The sequence below is a fragment of the Giraffa tippelskirchi genome, chromosome X (assembly GCF_054371585.1).
Source record: "Giraffa tippelskirchi isolate mGirTip1 chromosome X, T2T-mGirTip1v1.2.pri, whole genome shotgun sequence".
NCBI lineage: Eukaryota > Metazoa > Chordata > Mammalia > Artiodactyla > Giraffidae > Giraffa > Giraffa tippelskirchi.
In genome coordinates this window covers 88,762,503-88,789,491 of record NC_137289.1, presented here as the reverse complement: position 1 = coordinate 88,789,491, position 26,989 = coordinate 88,762,503, and the positions used below count along the sequence as shown (strand labels likewise).

Below are 26,989 nucleotides of genomic sequence, written 5' to 3'. Positions count from 1 at the left end.
ACCTGTATCCAGATTTCTCAGGAGGCAAGTAAGGTGGTCTGGTATTCCCATCTCTTTAAGAATTTTCCACAGTTTGCTGTGATCCACACAGTCAGAGGCTTTGGTGTAGTCAATAAAGCAGAAGCAGATGTTTTTCTGGAATTCTCTTGCTTTTTCTGTGATCCAGCAGATGTTGGCAATTTGATCTCTGGTTCTTCTGCCTTTTCTAAATCCAGCTTGAACATCTGGAATTTCTTTGTTCACGTACTGTTGAAGCCTGGCTTGGAGAATTTTGAGCATTACTTTGCTAGTGTGTGAGATGAATGCAATTGTGCAGTAGTTGAAACAGTCTTTGACATTGCCTTTCTTTGGGATTGGAATAAAAACTGACCTTTTCCAGTCCTGTGGCCACTGCTGAGTTTTCCAAATTTGCTGGCGTATTGAGTGCAGCACTTTCACAACATCATCTTTTAGGATTTGAAATAGCTCGACTGGAATTCCATGACCTCCACTAGCTTTGTTCGTAGTGATGCTTCCTAAGGCCCACTTGAGTTTGCATTCCAGGATTTCTGGCTCTAGGTGAGTGATCACATCATCATGGTTACCTGGGTCATGAAGGTCTTTTTTGTATAGTTCTTCTGTGTATTCTTGCCACCTGTTCTTCATATCTTCTGCTTCTGTTAAGTCCATACCATTTCTGTCCTTTATTGTGTGCATCTTTGCATGAAATGTTCCCTTGATGTCTCTAATTTTCTTGAAGAGATCTCTAGTCTTTCCCATTCTATTGTATTCTTCCCAGACCGGGGATCAAAGCCATATCTCCTGCATTGGCAGGAGGATTCTTCTCCACTCCACCACCAGGGAAGTCTGCAAGGTGGATTCTTACCTACTGGACCACCAGGGAAGTCCCAGAATTTTGTTCTTCTTAAAGGCTGAATAGTATTCCATTGTATGTATATACCACATGTTGTGTATCCATTAATGTGTCAATGGACACGGGTTGCTTCTACCTCTCGGGTATTGTGAATAATGCTTCTATGAACATGGATATGCAAATAACCCTGCTTTCCGTTCTTTGGATATATACCCAGAAGTGGAATAGCTGGATCATATATTTATTCTCTTTTTTATTTTTAATTAAATCGCTACACCCTTTTCCATAGTGGCTACACTATTTTACATTCCTCCAGAAGTGCACAAATGTTGATTTCTCCACATCCTTGCCAGTATGTGGTATTTTCTTTCTTTCTTTTTTTTTATGATAACCACCCTAATTTTGGCCCTTATTTTCAATAGTTGTTTGTATATTAGTGATATTAGTCTTTTGTCTGTAGTGTGTGTCACAAATATTTTCTCCTAATTTGTTTTGTACTTCGTGGTTTTTTTGGATCATCCAAAAAAATTAATTTTTATGTAGTAAAAAGTTTACGAGTCATTTTTTATTACCTCTGGAGTTTTTTAACCTCTAGATTTATTGAGATATAATTTATATACCATTAAATCCATTCACTTTAAGTATACAATATGATGGGGGGGGTCAATTTTTATTTATTTATTTATTTATTTATTTTTTGGCTGCACTGGGTCTTCCTTGCTGTGCACAGGCTTTTTTCTCTAGTTGCGGTGAGCTGGGGCTCTTCTTTGTCATGGTGTGAGGGCTCTTCATTGCCATGGCTTCTCTTGTTGTGGAGTACAGGCTCTAGGCTCTTGGGTTTCAGTAGTTGCAGCACTCGGGCTCAGTAGTTGAAGCGCACAGGCTTAGTTGCTCTGCAGCATGTGGAATCTTCCTGGACCAGGAATTGAACCCATGTCCCTTGCATTGGCAGGCACGTTCTTATCCACTGCACCACCAGAGAAGTCCCAATTCAATGGTTTTTAGTAAATTTACAGAGTTGTGCAACTATCACCACAATCCAATTTTGGAACATTTCCATCACTCCAAAAAGATCCTTTGTGCCCAATTGTAGTCACTCCTATTCCCACTTCCAAATCCAGGAAATCACTAATCTGCTTTCTACAAGATTTGCCTATTATGGACGTTTCATATACGTGGAATCTTGCTGTATGTGAACTTTTTGTCTGATTTCTTTGATCTATAATATTTCTGAGATTATCAGTATTTCATACCTTTTCATTGTTAGATAGTACTCCGTTGTCTGGATATATCACATTTTGTCTCTCCGTTTCCCAGTTGATAAACTTTTGGGTTGTTTCAACTTTGGGGCTATCAGCAATTATGCTGCCATGAACATTCAATTGCAAGTTTTTGTATGGATACATGTTTTTTATTGGGAAGGTACAACTGGAATTTCGGGGTCATATGTTTAACTTTTAAAGAAACTGCCAAACCATTTTCCAAAGTGGCCACATTGTTTTTATGTTCTCCTCATGTTTCTGAATTTTGATTCATAGTTAGAAAGCCTTTCCCTATGTCAAGATTAAAGAGGAATTCACCCATGTTTTCTTCTAGTACTTATGTTGCTTTTATTTTGTACATTTCATTTTTCCATTTGGAGTTTGGTGTGAACCTATTTTATTTTAATATCCTTATTTTTCAATAACTCAATCACTTTTTCTGATTATAAAAGTGATACATTGCTTCTTGTAGGACATTTAGAAAAATATAAAGAATAAATCTTAAAATTGCCATAATTTTATCACCCAGAGATGACTGCCTTTCTCTTTGAATTTCTCCCTCTTTGGATCATTTAATCTTGGTTTCCTGATAATATTTTAAGAATGTTGGATAAAGAAACTGAGGAAAGCTTGGATCTTTTAAAGGGTCTGCTAAACATTCGTTCTAGTACACCCAGTTTAGAAGCAGTTGACCTATCTTCCTTTCCTTTCAATTCAGTATAGACTTGTTTCATGTAAGACAAGACCAACCAAAACAGTTTCAGACTTCTGACTACCTAGAATAACCTATAGGATATAATTTCAGCTACAAAAGTAACAGATTCTAAGAAATAGTTGATGAAAGAATCAATTTAACTCAACTGTTCAATGTTTTTCAGAGAAATAAAGATGCTGCTTCTTTCCTCAAAAATGTACACTTATATTTTTAGAGACGTTTCTTAAGGCTTTTTAACAAAATTTAGTTTATATACATGAATTTTTTTTCTTTTTTCCTTAGGTTATATACTTTTCTTTTTGAATGTGTGTCATTGAAGCTTTTGTATAGATTTTCTGAGCCTGTTTGTCAATTTGCACATACTCAACTAACTTGAATTCCTAGTAGCACTGGCACTTTAATAGCATCTGAAAAGAGGAAACATTGGTTTCCATTGTATAGTCTCCATTTGGAGAAACCTTGGAAATTTTTAGAGGGGAAAAAACTATTGAGTAAAAAGTATCATTACTTTGGAGCTTGTCAACTTGCATGAATGATACATGGAAGTTTTCAGTTTAATAACAAGAAATCAGAACAATCTAAAATAACACTAAATTTACCCATAGTTTATTTTTATAATCTGCATTTTAATTGAACATTCCTTCATAAGAGTTCTAATAAATTCTCAAGAGTATAATATGAGACCCTATAGTGTGGCCTTGCTATTAACTTTTTGATGAAGAACATGCTAAGATCTTCTATAAGAATTCATGGAAGTCTTAAACTGGGTGAGAGGGCATCTGTTTTTAAAATCTTTTTCTGTCCTTTCTTGACATTGAGAACAGCTGTTCCCTGTCCTTTTTTGCTCTTTATTATATCCTTGCAACTATTCATTCCCCCCTGCCATTTCCTTCAAATCGAATCTTCATATTTCTTCTGATCTTTTTTTGCCAGTCCTATTTTCCAGTCTTTTGAACAATTAATCCCAGTGCATTAAGAAAAAAAAAGCAAATCAAAACTGCTTTTTATTGATCTGCTTCATTATTCTGGAACTGATATAGCAAATTATCTGCATAAATTCCAAACGTTCTTATCTTTTAAACTATTTCTGTCCCTTCCTTTCACTCCTATTTAAAATGAATGCTATTGTTGCCACCACCCACTCTAAGCCATTAAAAATTGATAGACAAATGAATAGGAGGCTGTGGGTCATCAGTTTGAGGCAAGGCAAACATTTAAAAGGGAGCACTTATTTATGGAGAGTTGTGAAATGTGTTCTTAGTGACCACAGATCATCATTTCAACATTTTGATTCCTAAATGCTATTTCCCTAAACTGTACAGCAGATCAGTAAGTCACTTGCTTATGTTGATGAGCTTAAAGTTTGACCATGAGGAGTTTCACTTCTACCTCCTCCATACCTCTTCTTTCTTTGCTTCCCTAATCTTTAATGAAGGATTGAGAATGAGAAGAGGGAAACTTCTTACATATTTGGAATAAGTAGAAAGATCTTAAACCAAGAGCTAAGGATAGAAGTTAGTCATTCCTGTTGCAACCATCAGTTCAGTTCAGTTCAGTTCAGTTCAGTCTCTCAGTTGTGTCTGACCCTTTGTGACCCCATGAACCGCAGCACGCCAGGCCTCCCTGTCCATCACCAACTCCTGGAGTTCACCCAAACCCATGTCCATTGAGTCGGTGATGCCATCCAACCATCTCATCCTCTGTTGTCCCCTTCTCCTCCTGCCCCCAATCCTCCCCAGCATCAGGGTCTTTTCCAATGAGTCAGCTCTTCGCATCAGGTGGCCAAAGTATTGGAGTTTCAGCTTCAACATCAGTCCTTCCAATGAATACCCAGGACTGATCCCCTTTAGGATGGACTGGTTGGATCTCCTTGCAGTCCAAGGGACTCTCAAGAGTCTTCTCCAACACCACAGTTCAAAAGCATCAATATTTCAGTGCTTGGCTTCTTTTATAGTCCAACTCTCACATCCATACATGACTACTGGAAAAACCATAGCCTTGACTAGACGGACCTTTGTTGACAAAATAATGTCTCTGCTTTTTAATATGCTGTCTAGGTTGGTCATAACTTTCCTTCCAAGGAGTAAGCGTCTTTTAATTTCATGGCTGCAGTCACCATCTGCAGTGATTTTGGAGCCCAAAAAAATAAAGTCTGCCACTGTTTCCACTGTTTCCCCATCTATTTGCCATGAGGTGATGGGACCAAATGCCATGATCTTAGTTTTCTGAATGTTGAGCTTTAAGCCAACTTTTTCACTCTCCTCTTGCACTTTCATCAAGAGGCTTTTTAGTTCTTCTTCACTTTCTGCCATAAGGGTGGTATCATCTGCATATCTGAGGTTATTGATATTTCTCCTGGCAATCTTGATTCCAGCTTGTGGTTCTTCCACTCTAGCATTTCTCATCATGTACTCTGCATATAAGTTAAATAAGCAGGGTGACAATATCCAGCCTTGACGTACTCCTTTTCCTATTTGGAACCAGTCTGTTGTTCCATGTCCAGTTCTAACTGTTGTTTCCTGACCTGCATACAGATTTCTCAGGAGGCAGGTCAGGTGGTCTGGTATTCCCATCTCTTTCAGAATTTTCCAACCATATCTGGCTCTAAATTATTACTTTCCTCCAAACCATTAATTTGAAGTAGTTCAGGCATACATTTTTATTTATCCAGTATACTACCTGGCTGGAAGAATGGACATACTTTTTCTAGATTTGCGAGGGGTAATTTTAAACCAAGCCCCCCAAAGGCCTATGGGATATATATTTTTAATCCATCTCTAATATAGGTATTATTGATCAGATATTTTTCTAATATGTTGCTTTCTTTGTTTTAGTGTGGAACCATCAGAGAATCTTCAATCCCTAATGGAGAAGAATCAGTCACTGGTAGAGGAGAATGAAAAATTAAGTCGTGGTCTAAGTGAGGCTGCTGGTCAGACAGCTCAGATGTTGGAGAGGATCATTTTGGTGAGGCTCCAAGACTAAACTAGCAGTCTGGACGTTTACTAGCTTTAGTTTCTGAAATATTTAATGTGCTTCTCATTATGAGAGACAAGTTACATGAAAAGAAATAGATTAGTATTGCCATATCCTCCATGGAACCCCTCCAGGGAAAATCCAACAAAGTATAATCAAACATACGAGAAGTTAAATGAATTATACTGTGAACACCTATGTGTCTACCACAAAGAATCTTCATGAATCCCATTTTAAAATGGATTTATTCTTAAAGAGCAGAGAGGAAAAATCCAGGTCCCTCTGTCAACTTAAGTTCTGCCTAATCATCCATAATACCAAGTAACTATCTCCTCACTAAGATTTTAGTTCCTTTCTATCTGCCTTCCCCAAATGTTGTCACATTTCACATACCATCCTAACTGCTGCCATGATGAGATGAAACATCTGGGGAATTAATTTTAGCTCCTTTTACATATGGTCAATTTTCAAATGGTGGATCACAGTGTAACTAACTACACCAGTTTTGTGTCCTACTACCTGTCAGATAGTAACCTCCTGGATCAGTGCTGGCTCTTGTCACTAGCATTTTTCTACTAGTCTAAATACAGCTCAATATTTTATAACACAGCTATTGCCAGCAGTGAAAATGAGTTTCCACTAAAATGTAATTGAACATCTGTAATTTGTACACCTTCATGCATCAGTGTACTCCAGTCAAGGAAGGGTAAGCTGCTTAAAGATTTCTTTAAAGGGGGCCAAATCCTAGGTCCATTGTAATGTCCATTACTAGCAGAAGGGTGAAAGTGGGATCTAGGGAATTTTTATATACAGTTTTCTATCTCCAGTGCTACATTTTATGTCTTTGAAGTAACCCTAGAAGCTGTGCTTAACATGTGAGTGTGGCTGACGTAACAGACAGTACTTGTTATTCTAGCCACATATCCATCTGACCTTTTTAAGGTTGTTACAATGGCTGCCCAAAGGGTTTTTGTTTGATGTCTTGTCAGAACTTCATAACAAGCACAGCATTTTGTCCTATATAAACTGCCCTTCCCAAATCTGTTACAGCATCTAGCATGTTACAGATACTGTGATTAAAATAAAATGAAAAGTATCAATCACCCTTTCCAAAACGTAGCTGTCTCTGCCATTTTGTCTTCTCTGCCATCATTCTTATACCTCATCCTTTTTCTTGCTTTATTTTGCTAAAACTATCAGGCAAGTGGGCTTTTTGCAAACAGCAAGGAATAGCATGCCAGGAAGTATTGCTTTTTCCCCCAGTTGCAAGGTTCTCTATGGAATTAAGGCTTCACACTCCACCCCATAGCTGAGCTTCATGGCAAGTAAAAGACCCAGCTGCTTGGATGCTATTTTTAGTAGCTCATGTTGACTGAAGGGCTAATTTCCATGACTGTTAAAAAACACATTTCTAAATAACCAAAGCCCAGTAAATCCTCTATTACAGCAAATGAGGCAACCTCTCTACCTAGGTTTTAATCCATAAGAGTGAAAGAGAGGGCATAATTAGGTGAGGCTATCAGACACTGCCACTGATGATCTCTTGGGTCTTTGTTGCAGACAGAACAAGCAAATGAAAATATGAATGCCAAGCTAGAAGAGCTCAGGAAGCATGCAGCGTAAGTTTCCTCCCAGATGTTTGTAAGTGACCGATACCACCTTAGTGCATAACCATGGACTCGCTGGCCTTTGATTAACCCTTGGGTTCCTTTGCTTAAATTTTCAGCTGCAAAGTGGATCTTCAAAAGCTAGTGGAGATTTTGGATGACCAGGAATTAAAAGAAAATGTAGAGATAATTCGTAACCTGCAGCAAGTGATTACCCAGCTATCGGTAAGCCAAGTAGGGGCAGTGTAAATAGGCATATTGCTTTCGTTTGCTTCTCTTGATGCTTATAAACCCATCTAACTCTGTACCTTTTGCTGAAACAACTCTATTGTGAGCTGTTGAGAACAAAGATCATGAGTCATTGGATACAATCTGAATATTAGTTAAAACACTCATAGATCACATGTGCAATGGAACATTATTATTTCAGTATTCTAATCACACACAGGAAACAACAGCACAAGGGTGCAAAATTGCCTGGGTAGCTCAAGCGCAGTCATTGATTTGCTGTCCTTTCAGTGTAGGCTAACTTAATAAGAGGCCTTATACCATACCCAGATTTTAAATAAGCAGGATTCTGACCCATAGTGTAGAGCCTCCAGGGAATACCATAGCTCTCTTTTATAACCAGTAATAAATTAGTTTGACTGATCATTCTGCTATAAGTTCCTGTTTCTATTTATTTTTAGAACTATTATAGTAGTTGTGGGTGGGTTTTATTGGGACGGTGGTTGTTGTTTTTCCCAGATGAAAAATTCTTACAATCCTACCATCCTAAAAACCTCTTATTTTGATGTTCCTTCTCTTAGTTCTTAGGCATAAATACTTTTTTAAAAAATCAAAATAATATTATGTTCAGGGTCATGGTTGGTAAAAGATTAGGGTTTGTTTTGTTCCATCTGTACTCTCTTGCTTATTATTATGAAGCAGTAATGTGTATGTAAATGCCTGGTAGATATTCCTAGCTCTGAAACAGAGTTTTTAATTTTACCAGAACAGTGATTCTCTACCCTGGGTCTTGCCCCGTGGTGTTGTAGAGTTGTCAACAGAGTATCATAAAATCATCCAGACCTCTATTTTACTCTTAAAGAGTCAGTGAAAAAAATACCATACAATATTGTGGGGGAAATGTTTAACATGGCCAGTTCAAGAGATTAAATGAGTAAACTACCAAAAGACTAGAAAGCAGTGTTTTAGAATAAGTAGTAGTGTATAAAATTATAACAGGTAGTCCAAGATGACAGTTCATTTATCCAATAAACAGGCCATAGTATTTGAGAATCTGAGTTCCAGAGCCAGAAAAACCCTGGTTTGAAGTCCATTCTGCCACTCACTAGCTGTGTAACCTTGCTGGGTGGTGCATTAATATCAAAAGAAAATAATTCGAGTGACTTAAGTCAAGATTAAAGACATTATTCAGCTGATGTACTCAGGGATCTCCTGAACTCCAACTAACTCCCTGAGTTGAAATATGATTGGAGTTTCATAGGGTAAGAAGAAGGGAAGTATATCTTTGTGGTTTGGCTCAGGTGGCAATTTTTGTTGTTAATTGCTGTGAATCTTTTGATTGGAGGATGCTCCAGTTTTCATGCTTCTTGCTCAAGAATTTTGATGCAATCCCATGCTGCTAAATATCTAATTACTTTCAAGAATTGTTCTTGCAAATCTTGTTTTCTGTCAGTTGGTCAAGGATGACAGGTGGAAGAGATGGCAAAAAAGGGAGAAAGGAAAAGGAGGCAAGGAAAACTAGGAACCCTCTCTCATGTCTGTTTTAACCCTCTTATATCAGCAATATGAGAAAAGTGTGATGGGAGCCCAAAGGAAGGGGTGATTAATTCCCTAGAAAATTCAGGAAGAAGAAACCAGGCCCTAAAAATGAGTAGGAGTTTGCCACACAGAGAAGGGGGAAAGGATGATCTATATAGGGGAAAATGTACTCGCAAAAGCAGAGGTATAAATGTTTAGAACATGGTAAGAACATCATTGTGGCTGAAGATAGAATACTAGAATATGCATACTAGAATATGACTATCACAAGGTTCAATTTCACCATCTGTAATAGAGGTGAAGCACCTTATGTATGAAAACTTTGTGAGAGACTGCCTCAGAATTCAGGCAGTCAAGGCTGCAGAACCCTACTGGAGCCAAAACTTATCAAGATCAGAAAAGAGTGATCCAGGGCACCATTGTTCATAGCCACTACACTGATCTTAAAGGATTCTACATCATCTTATTTCTGGGTCTTTGGGTCACACAGGAAAGATGAAGAAGGAAATCAGTGGAACAAAGTTAACAAAATAATAGAAGTCATATCCTCAGTGAGGATCTGGCAATATGACTGGTGCCTGGCGTGCCTACGGAGAAAGTTGCTAGTGGTGGCTGGCTCAGAGGAACTCTAGCGAATTGCAGTGTCTGCCACTAAAATTCACTCGGCATACGCAGCAGGAGGGTGCTAAAGATTGCCACAAGCTGATAAAGTCCCTGGCTTCCATCCACTGTCACCATTAGGTAGAATAACCTTTTTACTCAGGGCTCCTGCTGGACTTTTGAATCCAAGTTTTCTGTGTCTATTGTTTGGAGACCCTCCTAGCTACTTATTTTTTTGGAAATACACAACAGTGTATCCTGTGGCTTTTATTAAGACTCACTACAGTGAAAGCAAAATGTTTCAAATGTAAATGCTTGTGCCCTTCATTTTGGATTAAAACTATTTTTATTTTAAGTGACGGGCGAACACCCCCTTTTCAGTTATGAGGCAGTCATTGTTCCTGGACCTTTCTCCTGGGGTTTTGAGTGCTAAACTGTACCGTTTCTTCCTTTAAAATATAATTGAAGCAAACCTCCTGTAACAGTTACCTGTGAGGAAATTCATGCAGTCCTTTCAATTCCCACAAAATCAAAATTTTTTGTTGTTGTTTTTACCCCTCCTTCAAGACCAGTTCCATGAAAAGATTTTTGCATGCCAGTAATGCTATTGCCTACAGCCTATAAGCACAAACTTCATTTTGGTGGGTATTGCTGGTTAATGTAGCTCAGTGTACCATGGCCTTGTTCGCCTGACCACCACCTTCAGCAAATGTATGTCTTTTTATTACAAGAGGTTCATAGCAGCCTTAAAATAGGGAAGAAAAAGGCTATTAGGTTGAAATAAATCCTATTGTTATATATTTACATTTAGGATTATAAAGGCATAATCCTGACATGTTCACACAGAACGTCACCAAAGCTTAAACCTTAGCATTGTGAAATTTTGGGGGGCCAAAAAGTAAACTCACAGTAAGGACATGTCTTCTTCGGGGCATGTTGAATCAGATCTACTCTGATCCTGACCCTCTGGAAGGTCCTAGAAAAAGTCTCCAAAAGCCAGTGTCATAGGTCCTGTTAATCTAAGATAGGCCTATAACTAGTCCTTTTACTGATACTTACTGGGAGGGAGAAAAAGTAGCCATCAACCTATAGTATTTTGAAGTGCTCTGTTTTTTAAGAAGAGTTTAGTATGTCCTAGCCTTGGATAATCACCAGTACTGTAAATCATAATAAGAAAGGATGTGAGAATACTGAGTCTTCCTTTGAATTCTCTTTGAGTCTCACTGATTAGGAATTTCTGGGCAGAATAAGGGAAATACTTTACAAACAGCATTTACTAAGGGCCTCTTTTTTTCTTCTTCTCTTTTTGGCCACACTGTGTGACATGGCAGGATCTTAGTTCCCCAACCAGAGATCAAACTCGTGCCCCCTGCACTGGGAGCATGGAGTCTTAACCACTGGATCTCCAGGGAAGTCCCACTAAGGGCTTCTTTCACTCCCTACCTTAAAGGTAATAAGATTCAAGTTTCAGTAACTGTTATGTTTCACTGGGCTCATGCAGACTCCCTGTGCTAACCCTAAATTCTCTCCTTGCTATTGAGCCAATAGCTCTTTTACCTATGACCTAAATCATATGACATCTTGAAAATAATCCTTTCTTCAAGACTTTGCAGAATCGCTTAAACAGAAGTGGTAATCCTTATGTTTCAATGCCAAATAAAGCCTAAATTCCAGTGGGGAAATCAGAGCTTGCTCATATGATAGCCTGTAAACAAATTTGTCCTAATAAGTGGCTTTAGGTTTCCCTTTTAGATGGTTGTTATTCTAATGTCTCAAAAAGGATTGTGCCCTTCTCTGAGAGGAAATCAATGTTTACCCTTTCCCTTCAAGTAACCACTACCTGGAGTAACTGCATATGATTGGTTCCTATGCATATGACGGACAGAAACTGAAGTAGGTTTGTCTGACTTCATGAGCACATTTTTCTGGGACATTTATTTCCTTGTAGAGTAGACTCTTGCTACCTTGACTGGCTATAAAATAAAAATCAAAAATAATCCTTCATCATATTCACTTTTCTGCTGCATTGCCTTTATTTGCTATGTCTGGCCTTAGGATGCTGTGTCCATAAGAACTGACTAGATCTGTACGTTACAGAGGTAGACTTAGTGGTAAAAAACATAAAAAGAAAGGGTAGCATCTATAAAGTGGATTAAACTTTGGCCTGCTCAAATGACTGTTTCACTCTAGCTCAGTGATCTCTGGCAGAGCAGGGGAGGTGCAATAAATGTCAGTTGCTACATGACCTTATTTTTACAAAGACCACACAATTGACCTTTACAAAGAAGACAGATTCTTGAGAGTTGGAAAGTGGAAACATGTGTTGGGGGCGGGGGGGCGGCTGGTATATGTAACTACAGAATTGGTCCAATACCTTAAATGATCTCTATATACACTTGAAAACAACTAAATAGCCCATATAAAACCCACCAGTAAGCTCCTAAACTGAGACATCATTTGTCATTGCAGGATGAAACTGTTGCTTGCATGTCTGCAGCCATTGATACTGCAGTAGAACCAGAAACAGTAAGTAACTGGCCCCTTTGTGTAGAACCAGGAGATTTAACTGTGCCATTTTTTATAATTTATCACTCAGCTGAGGAAGAGAATCCCTGATTGTTACCATCCTCCATAGAATGCCCTGGAAATCTAGAAATCTTGAGTATAAATCTCAGCTAAGTATAAAATCCTTAACTTAGATAGGATCTCTCTCTAGTAGTATTACTGGTAATGGATGACAGGGCTTCTCAGGGATGCCACTTTCTATATTTGCAGTCTGGCCTACTGATTTCTTGTTAGATGCTTGTATTCTGCATCAACTGTCTAGCACATTAAGACAAGGAAGGAAACAAATTAGGCAATTATGGCAAAATCGAAAAAGCATTAGAAATGAAATGAAGAGAATTTTTTCTCAGCATGCTTTTCTATAGATGCAATGGTTGGGGGCTAAAAGAACCAAAGGAAATATTTTGAGCATTCAAGTTGCAAGAATAGATCAAATGTATTAGATATTAGCTGATGGTTATAGAGCAGAGTCAAAATAAAAGGCTGGACAATGGTTTGCTTGAGACAGCTTTTTCCCCCTAAAACAAATACATATTGGTATTTTTTTAATAGTCTGAAAGAAGAAAGATAGATAATAAATCAGGTGCCAGAGGTCAGCTCTAAGAATAAATGAAACCTCTCCTCCATTTCCACCATTACTAAAGTGCCATTTCCAGAGCCCTCTCTCCTCTAAGGACCCGTTAGAATAAAGTGAAAGTAAGAAATGTTGGCCAGACCTATAAAGAAAAGAGCAAGAAACGTGGTTCATTCTAAAAGAGTCAGTCAAAGGATACAAAAAATAAGGTGCTTGTGAGAGCAGGGAAATGGGTTAGCTCAATTTATTTCTGATGTTTAAAGCAAATGTATGAGAAGCCAATTTTAAAAGAACAGAGGGACTGATAATGGAGAAGTGGATGTGAGACTTGATGAAACAGTGCCTAAGAACTCCAGTTGCTTATTTCTCTTACAAATCATTATCCTGATCTTTTCCAGCAAGAGGCCGTCAGTCCAGAGAGCAGCAGGTCTTCTGATGCTTTCACCACTCAGCATGCTCTACGTCAAGCTCAGATGTCTAAGGAGCTGGTTGAGTTAAATAAAGCCCTTTCACTAAAAGAGGCCTTAGCCAAGAAAATGACTCAGAATGACAGCCAACTACAGCCTATCCATTTCCAGTACCAGGTGAAATATTTACTAGGGCACATGATATTCATGTCGACCATCTTTCTTTAGTTATACGGGAAGAAAACAGACACACCGTTTTTGATGATGACAAGGCAACATAAAATGCACAGTATGACTGGAGTTGTACTGTTGGTTAAACACAGAAGGGTACATTCAGGATAAAGAAACTGTAATTTTCTTTCATTTAATCTAATACCTTACTTATACAACAGGTATTTAATAAATAGATAATGTTATAATGAATGTGGTCCCTACTTGTAGAGAAATTTTGTTCTAATAACTATGCTGAAATTCTAAGGAAGGTACATCTCTTAGTAGATGATCTGGGTCCTAGAGAGAATTATGAAGACACTGGTAATGGATGTCTCATGACCTGGCAAATGGGTAAACTGCTTTTCCTAATGATAGTCCTAAGTGGCTCTTGCTAATTAAAATCAGGTCTTTACTTAAAGACAAGTCTTGGGCTTATAGGTTGTCCACAAGGTTACCCTTGCTCCAGACCTTATTTTGCCATGTAGCCCAGTATTTCCCATCCACAAAGGGATGTCAGCAGAACTAGAAGGAGAGAGGATGGATTGTTTTCCTATTCAGACCCCCAAAGTCCTATATGTTGTTCTCAAGAAATCCCTATATTATACATTTCTACCACCAGCTCCCGTAAATTTTCAAAGTGAAAGCAAGTAAAGTGTTTCTCCTAAGTAATTTTCACCACTTTTTTTTTCTATAGAGTAGAAGTTGCTTCCAAAATAATAGCCAAGTTGCCAGTAGAGGTTGTATTTCCATTTTGTTATCACAGTCTTAACATTTTTAAAACTTATTCTTTGTGTCACACAAATGCATGTATATCATTTTTACAGGTCAAATAGTACAATACTCAGAAAAATGAAAGCAAACTACCTTCTCTCCTATTCCCTAGGCTTATACTTGAAGTTTTTAAAGCTGTTCCCTCTGACATTTACCTCCAGATTTCTAGATAAGAGTTGGTAGTATAGTTGTTACTTTAAAATTTTTATACATTATCAATTGACTTCCCACTATGGAAGATGGCACTATTATCTCTCTTATACATTCCCCCATGCACATTGCCTCACCTGTATCTTTCAAAATGGCTGTATCACAGTTTTTGATTAAATGAATATTTACTGTTTAAATTTTATGATTACATAAGTTTTATAGCTGAGCCACATAGTATAATATGATTCCATTTTCTTTCTTGTACAGCCTTTTGCATTTCCTGAAGTTAATAATCTCATTTTGGGGAGTTCCCTGGTGGTCCAGTAGCTAGCACTGGGGGCTTTCATGGCTATGGGCCCGGGTTCAATCCCTGGTCAGGGAAATAAGATCCCATAAACCGAGCAGTGCAGCTAATAATAATCATCTCATTTTTTCATTTACTTAGTCTTCTGTGTACCAGTCAATAATTTATCACCCAGGACTTCCCTGGTGGTCCAGTGGTTAAGAATCCGCCTGCCAATACAGAGAACACGGGTTTGATCCCTGGTTTGGGAAGACCCCACATGTTGCAGAGCAACTAAACCTGAGCGCCACAACTACTGAGCCCATGTAGCTAGAGCTCATTCTCCACAACAAGAGATGTCACTGCAATGAGAAGCCTGTGCACCACAGCAAAGAATAGTCCTGGCTCCCCACAACTAGAGAAAGCCTTTGCACAGCAATGAAGACCTAACATAGCCAAAATAAATAAATACAATTTAGAAAAAAAATAATTTATATTCAGAATTTCCCTTGTGGTCCAGTGGCTAAGCCTCTGTGCTCCCAATGCAAAGGGCCCAGGTTCAATCCTTGGTCGGGAAACTAGATCCCACATGCTGCAACTAAGAGTTTGCATGCTGAAACTAAAGATCAAAGATCCTTTGTGCCACAATTGAGACCCAGTGCAGCCAAAGAAATAAATAAAAATAATGTAAAAGAGAATTTATCTCTAAACTTCTTAACAGAATTATAAAGCTCCTCTCAGTAGAATAAATGTACCAGGTAGTTTATCAGCCCATTTCTTTCTTGAAGACAACCCTCCTATCTTCTATCTTGGTTTGTTTTCTCTAGGCCTACTGCCCAGCCATCAGCCTGGGACCATTGTTTACTGGGAGCAATGCTTCACTGCTCATCTCTGTGTTGAAACCGATTTTATGTCGTCCTCATTCTTGGGCCACCTGTTTGTGTTGGTGGAGTACAACCCAAATAGCTTTCTGAGAAAGTGTACATGAAAGGAAAATGTTTTAAACCATTCACTGCATGCCTGAAAATAGCTTTTTTTTTGTTGTGGTGGAAGTGATAGTGTTGTTTCTTACACTTGTTAGTTTGTCTGGGTTTAGAATTCTGCAATGGGAATTGTTTTTCTTCAGAATCCTGAAAGATTTGCTCCATTATCTTCTATTTCCAGTGCTGTTGATTAGAAGTACATTATAATTCCTGATACTTTTTTTGTGAGGAGGAGGGCACACCTAACAGCTTTTGGGATCTTAATTCCTATGTCAGGGATTAAACCCATAGCCCCCCTACAATGGAAGCACAGATTCTTAACCACTGGACTGTCAAGGAAGACCCCTGATTCTTTTTATTTGACCTGTATTTTCCTCTCCTCTGGCAACTTGCAGGATCTTTTCTTTGTCCCCAAGTATTCTTGAATTTCACAATGATGTGCCTTAGTGTGTATCTGTTCTCACGTATTGTGCTTTGTGCTTCATGAGTCCTTTCTTTTTTTTTTTTTTTTCGTGAGTCCTTTCAATCTAGAAATTTGTCTTCTTCTCTAGTGGGAAGTTTTCTTGTATTATTTCTTTAATAATGCCCATCACTATTTTCTGTTTTCTCTTTTCTTGCACTCTTAGCCAGATGTTGGATCTCTGAGATTTAATCTCTGCTTTTCTTACCTCCTCCCTCGTATTTTCTATTTCTTTGTCTTTTTATTCCACTCTCTGGGAGATTTCCTTCCACCCCTGGTAAATTTTTTATTTGCCTATTTCTAAGATTTTTTTTAAATCCTCTAATTGTTCCTCTTTATAACCTCTTCTTTTTTTTCATGGATGCAGTCTCATCTTTAAGGATAGAAATTAAATTTTGTTGAACTTTTCTTCTTCTTCCTGCCTTGCCACTGTTTCATTCAAATTCTTTTCTTTAGTGTATTTGATTTGGTCTTTCTCTAATGTAAGACGTTTTCTTCAAATTTCCAGTGATTTTGGTTATCCATTGATAAGAGTGAGACACTAATAGCCAATAGGAGAAGCCACCACAATGAGAAGCCTGTGTACTGCAACAAAGAATAGCCTCCGCTCACTGCAACTAGAGACAGCCTGCATGCAGCAAAGAAGACCCAGCACAGCCATAAGTAAATAAATTAGCCAATAAGAAGTTCTTTATGCATAGGTTTCTCTGGGCTGGTCAGTTACCAATAAAGAAATCTTTCATTCTCCTGCCTAGAGTTGTGTGGGGAGAATAGCAATATGCCCTATTTCTGGTAACTCAGAGCAAATAGGAGAGTTGAAGTCTCTCTGGTTATATACAGACTTCTTATTTAATCCCCTATCATTAGTGTGTTAATTTATCCCTGCCTTTTGTTGTGGCTGCTGCCTATGAGTCCAGCCTGTCAGGTTCAGCTTCTCCAGAGAGGAAAGCTCTGCTCCTCTTTGTGGTTCCGATACAAATTGGCTTGTTTCTTCTTGACATTTGTCCTATGGGAGTCATAGTTTAACTTTTTTAATTTACTCTACTAAGTCAGTTACCACTTACACAATTCTTTTCCTCTTCCAAAAAAGTTTGTTTAATTTCTTGACTGCTCTCTTCATCCTTGTTGATTTATACCCTTTGGGGAGGTCATTTTAGTAGGTTTTCAAGAGAGGGCAAGTTAAATACATAGCTCCATTCTCCATATTAACAGGACATACAATGCACCCGTTTTTAGGTCAAATGTATTTTGGCCTTTTCAGGATAAACAAAGGATTAATGATAAGGCTGAGAAATTATTCCTCTCTTTCTTGTACACTTGCCTAGAAACTCAGGAACATGTTTCCTTAGTGTACTTCTGACCCTATGATGGGTGCTGGTAATGAGCTAGAGCTATAGGTGTAACAAGATAACGTATCCTTTTTTTCCCCTTGGAATCAAATATGCTTGAGCTTCCAAACTTTAAATTTAAAAGGAAATAAATTCTTAGTGTTAACTGTACCTTTTAATCACATGTAAATATCTCTCTTTTTCTAAGAAATGAAGGTAGTTCTTTGTTCTAAACAATATTTTCCTATCACTGTGAAGAATTTCTGTAGAAAAAAAATTTAATATCTGTTTATTTATTTGCCTCACCAGGTCTTAGTTGCAGTATGTGGGCTCTTTGATCTTTGTTACAGTTCACAGGATCTTTAGTTGCGGCATGCGGGATCTAGTTCCCTGGCCAGGGATAGAACCTGGGCCCCCTACATTGGGAGAATGAAGTCTTAGCCACTGGACCACCAGGGAAGTCCTGCTATAGAAAAATTTGAGGAGGTATAAGTTCTTGTTAGTGCAGATTACCATTAATTATAATAGCACAGTAGTCAGCTATTTGAATTATTTCCCTTGTAGAGCCAGTGAGACAATGATTGACTGAATGTGGCATACATAATGAAAAGATACTGGTTTTTTACCAATTAATAAAAATTTTGAAATGTAGCAATATCAAATGTTGACAAGGGTGCAGGGAAACAAGTACTCTCATACATAGCTAGTTAGAGTGTCAATTGGAATAACAACTTTGGTGGACAATTTGGCAGTATCTATTAAAATTGGAAATGTGTACCCCCATGAACCTGTAATTCCACTTGTCTCTACCCTAGAAGAGGCTTGCAAATGTGCACAGAAGGCATGTACAAGAATGTTTCATTATGCAAAAAAGAAAAAGATTGAGACAATGAGACAGATCTGTATGCACTGATATAAATAAATCTCTAAGACCAAGTTTTTTTTACAAAAGGCAAGTTACAAAATGTTATCTATGTATAATGTGACTCTATCTTTAACATATTTTAGTAGGTATCTACATACGTGTACATATATGCATATGTATGTGTGTATATATTATTTTCAAATCTATTTACATATATATTCTAGGTATTTGCCACAACATATTTAATAAATAAATGCACACACTTCCATGTAAATGTCTAGAATATGTACATGTCCAGATACATAGTATGTAAATGTCTAGGAAAAAGTATCTGGAAGATCTGGACCAAGCTGATGACAATGGTTACTTCTGGAGAGAGGTCTGGAATTTTGGCAGGAGTGGAGCAGTCAAGGGAACTTGCCCTTTATATGTATTATCTGGGTTATTTTTGTAAAAATGTTTTCATGTGTTACTTCTGTAAGTACACACACATATATTATTGTCAGTTTAAATATACAGGGTATATAAAGCAGTGAGATTGGTTTTCATTGTTCATATTGCACTTGAGCTTAGCCAAAAGACCGAAAAGTGATCATTGTTCATATTGAAATGACTAAAAATGTATTTCTTGAAAAATAGCTCTTGCCTATTTAGATATGGCCCTACCTAACCTGCCTCTGCTTCTTTGTCTCATTTCAATACTGGTCAAAGGCCTTCATATAATCTTCTTGGATACTAACCACTCATTCAGCCAGTTTCCTATGAAAGGAAACTGGCAGAAAGGAATCTATTCATTGAGTTTTCCCAATCTTAGAAGAGCTACCAAACTTCCATTTCTAGAATTTGTTCTCTAAATGCATGCAGAACTGCAGTTGCTGCTACATGCATACATTTGAAAGTTATGAATATAAGAATGTGCAGCTCTTTACAGTTTACAAAATATCTTTACTTTTTTATCTTATTTGATCTTCCCAACAACCCGTAAGGTAGAGAGTGTTGTTAATTGTTTACATAGATAAGACCACCACCAGGTTCAGCAGTTCACCAAGAGGAATCACAGGACTCAAGTATAGTCATACTCACAGCTAAGGTTTATTATAGTGGAAGTATACAAAACAAAATCAGCAAAGGGAAAAAGCACATGGGGCAAAGTCTGTAGGAAACCGAGTGCTTCCAAGAGTCTTCTTCCAATGGAGTCACATAGTATGTACTTAATTCCTCCAGCAATGGGTTTTAACAGTGTGTGTGAAATGTTGTCTATCAGGGAAGCTCCCCTGAGCCTAGGAAGCCAGGATTGTTAGCAGGGGTAATTCATGTAGGCATTCTCTCCCTAGCACATATGAAAATTCTAGACTCCCAGAAGGAAAGCAATGTGCTCAGGACAAATCATATTGCTTGCACAGTCCAGGCATAATGAGCCACTCTTAACAGTTAGGAAATTGTGGGAATCCTACCAAAATCCAAGTTCCCAGACATGAGCCTAGGTCCAACTTGCAAGCAGATCTGTTTTTAGGACTGATAAGTCTCAGACCTGCCACGTTAGCTCTTTTTTACACAGAAACTAAGGCTAAAAGAGATGAAATGGCTTTCTTTAAGTTATTTACATAGAGTATGCTGGACTCAAGGTTCAAATATAGGCCTTTGGATTCCAAGTTTGTACTTTTCCCACTATATAACTCTAATCTCCATCCAATCAAGTAGAAATGTTTTTAGTGTGCAACTGAAGTGGTAGAAATTGAATGCATAGTTCCTTAAGATGTGAAATGTTGAAGTGATTTTCTTCTTTTACCTTGTAATGCTTTCTTTCTCTCAACCTATAACATTTCTAGGATAACATAAAAAATCTAGAATTGGAAGTCATCAATCTGCAAAAGCAAAAAGAAGAATTGGTTCTTGAACTTCAAACAGCAAAGAAGGATGTCAACCAAGCCAAGTAAGAAAAAAAGTCAATAAATACTATTTCACGTTCCTAACTGTGTGTGAAGAGCTGTAGAGGAAATAGAAAAGTAAAAGAGCCATTTCCTGCCCTTAGAGATTTAAACCTAATTATGGAGAGGAGACTTAAAGCAAAAGAAAATTAAGGAATTGAGATTTTAAATAACATTTCATGGTGACAGTAAAAGAATGCCATAACACAGCATATGATTAATAGCCAAATAAATTTCTTAGGCAGTAATCACTTTAAGAGTTCAGAGGCAGAAGATATCAGTTCAGGGTGGCATAATCAAGGAAGGCGTTATAAGAAGTTAGCATTTGAAAATTAAACAGAATAAAAATAAAGTTAGCATTTGAGCTAGATTTTGAAAGATTATCAGACCTACCAGACCAGCAGTTTCTTGGTCCCTGTGCTGATGGTAAATTAGCTTGTGAATAAAATTAATATTCAGGCTAATAAATGAAAAATCAATCTAGCCATCCCTTAGTCAGTTAAGAATAAAGCCAAGACAAATTACCAGAGTATCCCACTGTCCCTTAGACCTTTGCCTTATTGGCTATTCTACCTTCTTTTTACTCGGTGATTCTATTATATGTCTCTATAGTATCCAAAGTTCATGTTCTTAGAAGTTATGTTGAATGTTTGCTTTCTATCTCAGACTTGTGTAACAATCATCAGAATTATTCCTTATAGCTAAAGTGAAGTGAAATGCTTTTAAAGAACCATCCTTTTAACACAAAGTAGCAGTGGGGAGGGGGGAATAGTATTGAGACAACTGCATAGTTATATACTCAAAAAATTTCCTTTACTCTTTGTATTAAACTCTAATTTTTGAGACAGTTTTAGTTTTTTGGGTAGTATTCATTTTTTAAAATTTCTATTTATTTATTTATTTTTGGCTGTGCCAGGTCTTTGTTGCTGTGCATGGGCTTTCTCTAATTGCAGCGAGTGGGTAATAATACTCTCTAGTTGCAGTGCCTGGACTTCTCTTGTTACAGAGCACAGGCTCTAGGGTGTGCAGGCTTTGGTAGTTGTGGCAAGTGGGCTCAGTGGTTGTGGGGCACGGGCTTGGTAGCCCCAAGGCATGTAGAATCTTCCCAGACCAGGAATTGAACCCCTGTCCCGGCATTGGCAGGCGGATACTTATCCACTGAACTACCAGGGAAGTCCAATCTTCCTTATTTAAAGATGGCTATATGACTAGTCACCTATATTATATATATCAAGATTGTAAACCTGGGAGTCTAATATTATGTCTTTTGAAATCAGACTTTGCTCCTGCTAGTCCTTATTGCTACAAAATTTGTGTTTAGGTTGAGTGAGCGCCGCCGGAAACGTCTCCAGGAGCTAGAGGGTCAAATAGCTGATCTGAAGAAGAAACTGAATGACCAGTCTAAACTTCTGAAGCTGAAAGAATCCACAGAGCATACCGTCTCCAAACTGAACCAGGAAATACGAGTAATAAACTCTCATCCATCTTTGCATTTGCCCTGTAGAAACTTGACAACCATAGGTGTCCTATTAGAATTATACTACAGAGGTGTTTTCAAGTGAGTAAGTTGCTTGAATCTCTACAAATGTCCTTTTTGTAAGGACATTGTGATAGTAGTCATCTAGAATTTGAATAACAAAACTCAGTTTTGACATTCAGAATTTTAATGTTAGATTCTCTGAAACCAGAGGGCAAGGATACCTTAATATTTAGTGGTGATATTTTGACCACTTTCCATGATCGTGTGGAATAATTTTGCAAAGTGATTACAAAATGACTGACACCTAGAGAAAATTTTCGGTCACTGATGTTTGACTTCTGACATCTACAAAGTGGTGGTTACAGGTCATTGTTCTAAACCTATATGAATACAGTGGTTGCTAGGTAGATTTGTCCTTGAGACTTAATAGATACTTCCTTTAAATTTCATTTATATGCAGTGAATTTAGAGCTGTTTTTAGCTTGTACGTACATTTTTTTATACCAAAAAGATCTTAATGACCCAGGTGACCACAATGGTATAATCACTCAATTATAGCCAGACATCCTGGAATGTGAAGTCAAGTGGGCCTTAGGAAGCATCACTATGAGCAAAGCTAGTGGAGGTGATGGAATTCCAGCTGAGCTACTTCAAATCCTAAAAGATAATGCTGTGAAAGTGCTGTACTCAATATGCCAGCAAATTTGGAAAACTCAGCAGTGGCCACAGGACTGGAAAAGGTCAGTTTTCATTCCAATCCCAAAGAAAGGCAATGCCAAAGAATGCTCAAACTACCTCACAATTGCACGCATCTAACACACCAGCAAAGTAATGCTCAAAATTCTCCAAGTGAGGCTTCAACAGTACATGAACTAAGAACTTCCAGATGTTCAAGCTGGATTTAGAAAAGGCAGAGGAACCACGGATCAAATTGCCAACATCCCTTGGATCATAGAAAAAGCAAGAGAATTCCAGAAAAACATCTACTTCTACTTCATTGACTCTGCTAAATCCTTTGAATGTATGGATCACCACAAACTGTGGAAAATTCTTTAAGAGATGGAAATACCAGACCACCTTACCTGCCTCCTGAGAAATCTGTATGCCAGTCAAGAAGCAACAGTTAGAACTGGACATGGAACAACAGACTGGTTCCAAATTATGAAAGGAGCATGTCAAAGCTGTATATTGTCACCTTGCTTATTTAATTTATATGCAGAGTACATCATGAGAAATGCTGGGCTGGATGAAGCATAAGCTGGAATCAAGATTGCCAGGAGAAATATCAATAGCCTCAGATACGCAGATGACACCATCCTTATGGCGGAAATCGAAGAGGAACTAAAGAACCTCTTGATGAGGGTGACAGAGGAGAGTGAAAAAGCTATCTTAAAACTCAACATTCAAAAAACGAAGATCATGGCATCCAGTCCCATCACTTCATGGCAAATAGATGGGAAAACAAAGGAAACAGTGAGAGACTTTATTTTGGGAGGCTCCAAAATCACTGGAGATAGTGACTGCAGCCGTGAAATTGAAAGATGCTTGTTCCTTGGAAGAAAAGCTATGACCAACCTAGACAGCATACTAAAAAGTAGAGACATTACTTTGCAGACAAAGGTCCATCTAGTCAAAGCTATGGTTTTTCCAGTAGTCATGTATGGATGTGAGAGTTGGACCTTAAGAAAAGCTGAGTGCTGAAGAATTGATACTGTTGAACTGTGGTGTTGGAGAAAACTCTTGAGAGTCCCTTGGACTACAAGGAGATCCAACCATTCCATCCTCAAGGAAATCATTCCTGACTATTCATTGGAAGGACTGATGCTGAAGCTGAAACTCCAGTACTTTGGCCACCTGACGTGAAGAACTGACTCTTTAGAAAAGACCCTGATGCTGGGAAAGATTGAAGGCAGGAAGAGAAGTGGACGACAGAGGATGAGATGGTTGGATGGCATCACCAGTTGACTTGATGGACATGAGTTTGAGCTAGCTCCATAAGTTGGTGAAGAACAAGGAAGCCTGGCATGCTGCAGCCCGTGGAGTCACAAAGAGTTGGACAGGACTGAGTGACTGAACTATTTTTTTCTATTATTTGTTCAGAGTGTTCATTTGTATAGTCTATGCTTGGAAACCCTGTGCAAGCATAGTAAGCAGTATTGCAAGCATAATCAGAAAATCTGTTGGCAAACTTCTCAGCTCAGCTCTGGTTTTTCTCTCCTTAATGGTTAGTCTATCCATCTGTATTTCAGCTCAGAATACGTGCAGATGACTACTACTTGTGCTGATTTTTGTTTTCATAGGTGATGAAAAACCAGCGGGTACAGTTAATGCGTCAGATGAAAGAGGATGCAGAGAGGTTTAGACAGTGGAAGCAACAAAAAGACAAAGAAGTAATCCAGTTAAAAGAACGGGTAAGTAACTGCAACTTCTCAAAGTCCTACCTAACGAATGCTTTTCTGGGCTGACTAGCATTAACGCCTCTCTTCAAACAACTGGATCTTATATGATACATTCATGAATTTAACATGAATTTTTTAAATGTCTACTGTGTGCAAGGTACTATCCACTAGATACCATGGAAAATAGAAAGATGAGTGGTATACATGTTCTGCCCTTGAAGAATGTCTTATCTACAAAGAGTGGTAGAATATAATTTCTAAAGGTGGTGGTAGTTTTATTTTTTAACCGAGCATTATAAAAGAAATCTGTTGTAAAAAGAGAATTTCTTGTCTAAATGGGAAAGTGAGACATAAGCATGGTTTTCTTCAACAAATTAGTGTTCCAATATATTAATTTGAGAATGATGTTAAGATAGTGAAGTTTATATAATATTTGTATGTAATGTAGTACCAGGGTGGATAATAATCAGAAAAGCAGAAAATAATGAAAATCATTTTTTTAAAAAAATTTGTTTACTTTATAAAAAATTGTTTATTTTTGCCTGGCGGGGGTGGGGGTTGCTTTGCCATGTTGTATTGGTTTCTGCCTTGTATCCTCATTGGTCAGCCATGGGTGTACATATGTCACCTCCCTCTTGAACCTTCCTCCCACCTCCCTTTTTCTTACTGTTGTTCTGACATCCAGCAAGGTTCAGCCCAGGTGGTTACCAAATACATACATTGGAGACTAATTAGAAAAGAATATGTTTAAGAAAAAGAGTGTACCATTTTTTTAAATGTTTTATTTAAAAATATTTTTAAAATAAAATATTTCTAAGTAATTAAAAATTATTTAGAAGGTTTAAAAAACTCATGGAATTTTTCAAAGGTCTGAAAACAGTTCAATATAATATTATCAGTTGTCATATCTTCTTATAAGAATAAACAAAAAAATTAAAACCATTAAAAAAAAAGCATAGTTTTCTTCAATACAAAAAATAAAGAGATTTGTACTTTACAAATAGTCTAAAATGCCAATGTAGTTAAGAAAGGGAACCGCACTTCTAGTTGGACTAAAAAGATGATAACTGAAAAGGCCTTGAACAATAGGGAGGATTTTGGCAGAGGTAAATGCCAGCATTCCAGATAAATGGAAGAACAGGAATGAAGATACAGAGATGACAGCTTTGTCAGAATTTTCAAAGAATAGCAAATGATCCATGTTGGATGAAGGATAGTCAGAGAAGATTTCATTGGAAAGACAAGTTGAAGCTGGATTGTTAAAGATTCAGGAAATTTGAAATTTATTTTGTTAGTGTAAAGATTTTTAGGATTTTTGAGAAACAAAGTAATATCAGCAAAGTACTGCTTTCCAAGATATATCTGGGATTCAGGTGTTAAACAAACTAAAGTATTGGGAATCTAGAGGCCAGAACACAAGCAGATATTGCATCATCTAGAAAAATAATAGGGACCTGAATTAGAGTAGTAGCAGTGATCTTGGAAAGCACAGGAAAGGACATTAATTTGGGATCATTTTTAGAACTGGCCAGAATGTGATATGTTGAGTCAAGAAATGAGAGAAATGTTTTAGGAATGGTGACATGAGGAATGGTGGCGCGAGGAGCTTTGTGGACTCTCTTCCCAGCAGAAGAAGCGCAACTGGTGACATTTATAAAAACAACCATTAAAAGTCTCTGGAAATTGTCTTAAGGGCATACAGGAAGTAAATGCTCATTCCAGGAAATCTATTTAATCTCAATAAGAACAGCAAAGACATCTGTAGCCTTTGAGCCTCGAGCAACTCCCTCCCACCTCCCCAACAGCTCCATTTTGCTGAAACTTTTTTTTTTTTTTGAATAAGAGCACCCAAGAGGTCTGGGGATCCCTTCTTCCATCTCACCCCCATGCACAGAGTGGAAGCTGTACCCCTGCTGCAGAAGACCACAACTACTGGGGTCTGACTATCCTCACCCCTCTAATCATAGGATGTAGGTTCCATGTCAAGAGAGGCAAACCAAGAAAAATAGGGTACGCTGCCCCTGCTCAACATCCTAATCATAGAACAGAGATGTCACTCAGAGAAGTGGGCTGCTGTCCCACCAGGTCCTAAACAGTGGTACGGATGGTTCTGCCCAGGGGAAGAGGCAGGCCATAGGGATGCAGTTCTCCCTAAGGGGACTGACTTTATTTGCCAGCAGAATCTGGGGAAGTTAAAACCTAAAGGTGCTGTCAAAAACAATGGAAATTTTGGTAGTGAGCAATTAGGAGGAGACTGGTAGCTCCATGAGAACAATAAATGAAACAACAGTTAAAATATTTTAAGATCTAATGACTGAAAACTGTCTAAATTTGATTTTAAAAAAAAACATTAATCTACACATCTAAGAAGCTCGATCAACTACAAGTAGGATAAATTTACAGAGATCCACACCCAAGACATATCATGTCCAAATGTTGAAAGACAAAGACAAAAAAACTTAAAAGCAGCAAAATAAAATGACTCATCACATACGGAGAAATCCCAATAAAATTAACAGCTGAATTCTCATCAGATCAGGAACAAGACAAGGGCATCCATTCTCACCACTTCTATTCAGCATTGTCCTGGAGGTTCTAGCCAGGACACTGAGGCAAGTAAGATATATGAAAGGCATCTACATTGAAAAGGAAAAGGCAAAACTATCTCTGTTAGAGATGACATGATCTTGTATGTAGAAAATCCTAGAGAATCAACTGAAAACTGTTAGAACAAATACATGAGCAGCAGGGTTGCAGGATATAAGTTCAATGCACAAAATTTGGTTATATTTCTCTTCACTAA

The 26,989-nt window shown here is 37.8% G+C and overlaps 1 protein-coding gene across 5 annotated transcripts in view; it reads left to right on the top strand.

The window, feature by feature from the left end:
* The window catches only part of KIF4A (kinesin family member 4A), a 129,594-nt gene that overhangs the window by 65,632 nt on the left and 36,973 nt on the right, over nucleotides 1–26,989 (top strand). For all 5 annotated transcript variants that reach the window (XR_014075961.1, XM_081566336.1, XM_081566335.1 and 2 more), the window contains exons 11-18: nucleotides 5,665–5,797; nucleotides 7,367–7,425; nucleotides 7,533–7,638; nucleotides 12,250–12,306; nucleotides 13,318–13,503; nucleotides 20,209–20,312; nucleotides 21,629–21,773; nucleotides 24,088–24,198. Coding sequence is in view for 4 of the 5 variants with exons in the window: in XM_081566336.1 (XP_081422462.1) it covers nucleotides 5,665–5,797; nucleotides 7,367–7,425; nucleotides 7,533–7,638; nucleotides 12,250–12,306; nucleotides 13,318–13,503; nucleotides 20,209–20,312; nucleotides 21,629–21,773; nucleotides 24,088–24,198 (901 nt within the window). In the remaining variant the exon portion in view is untranslated. The remainder of the gene's footprint in view (nucleotides 1–5,664; nucleotides 5,798–7,366; nucleotides 7,426–7,532; nucleotides 7,639–12,249; nucleotides 12,307–13,317; nucleotides 13,504–20,208; nucleotides 20,313–21,628; nucleotides 21,774–24,087; nucleotides 24,199–26,989) is intronic.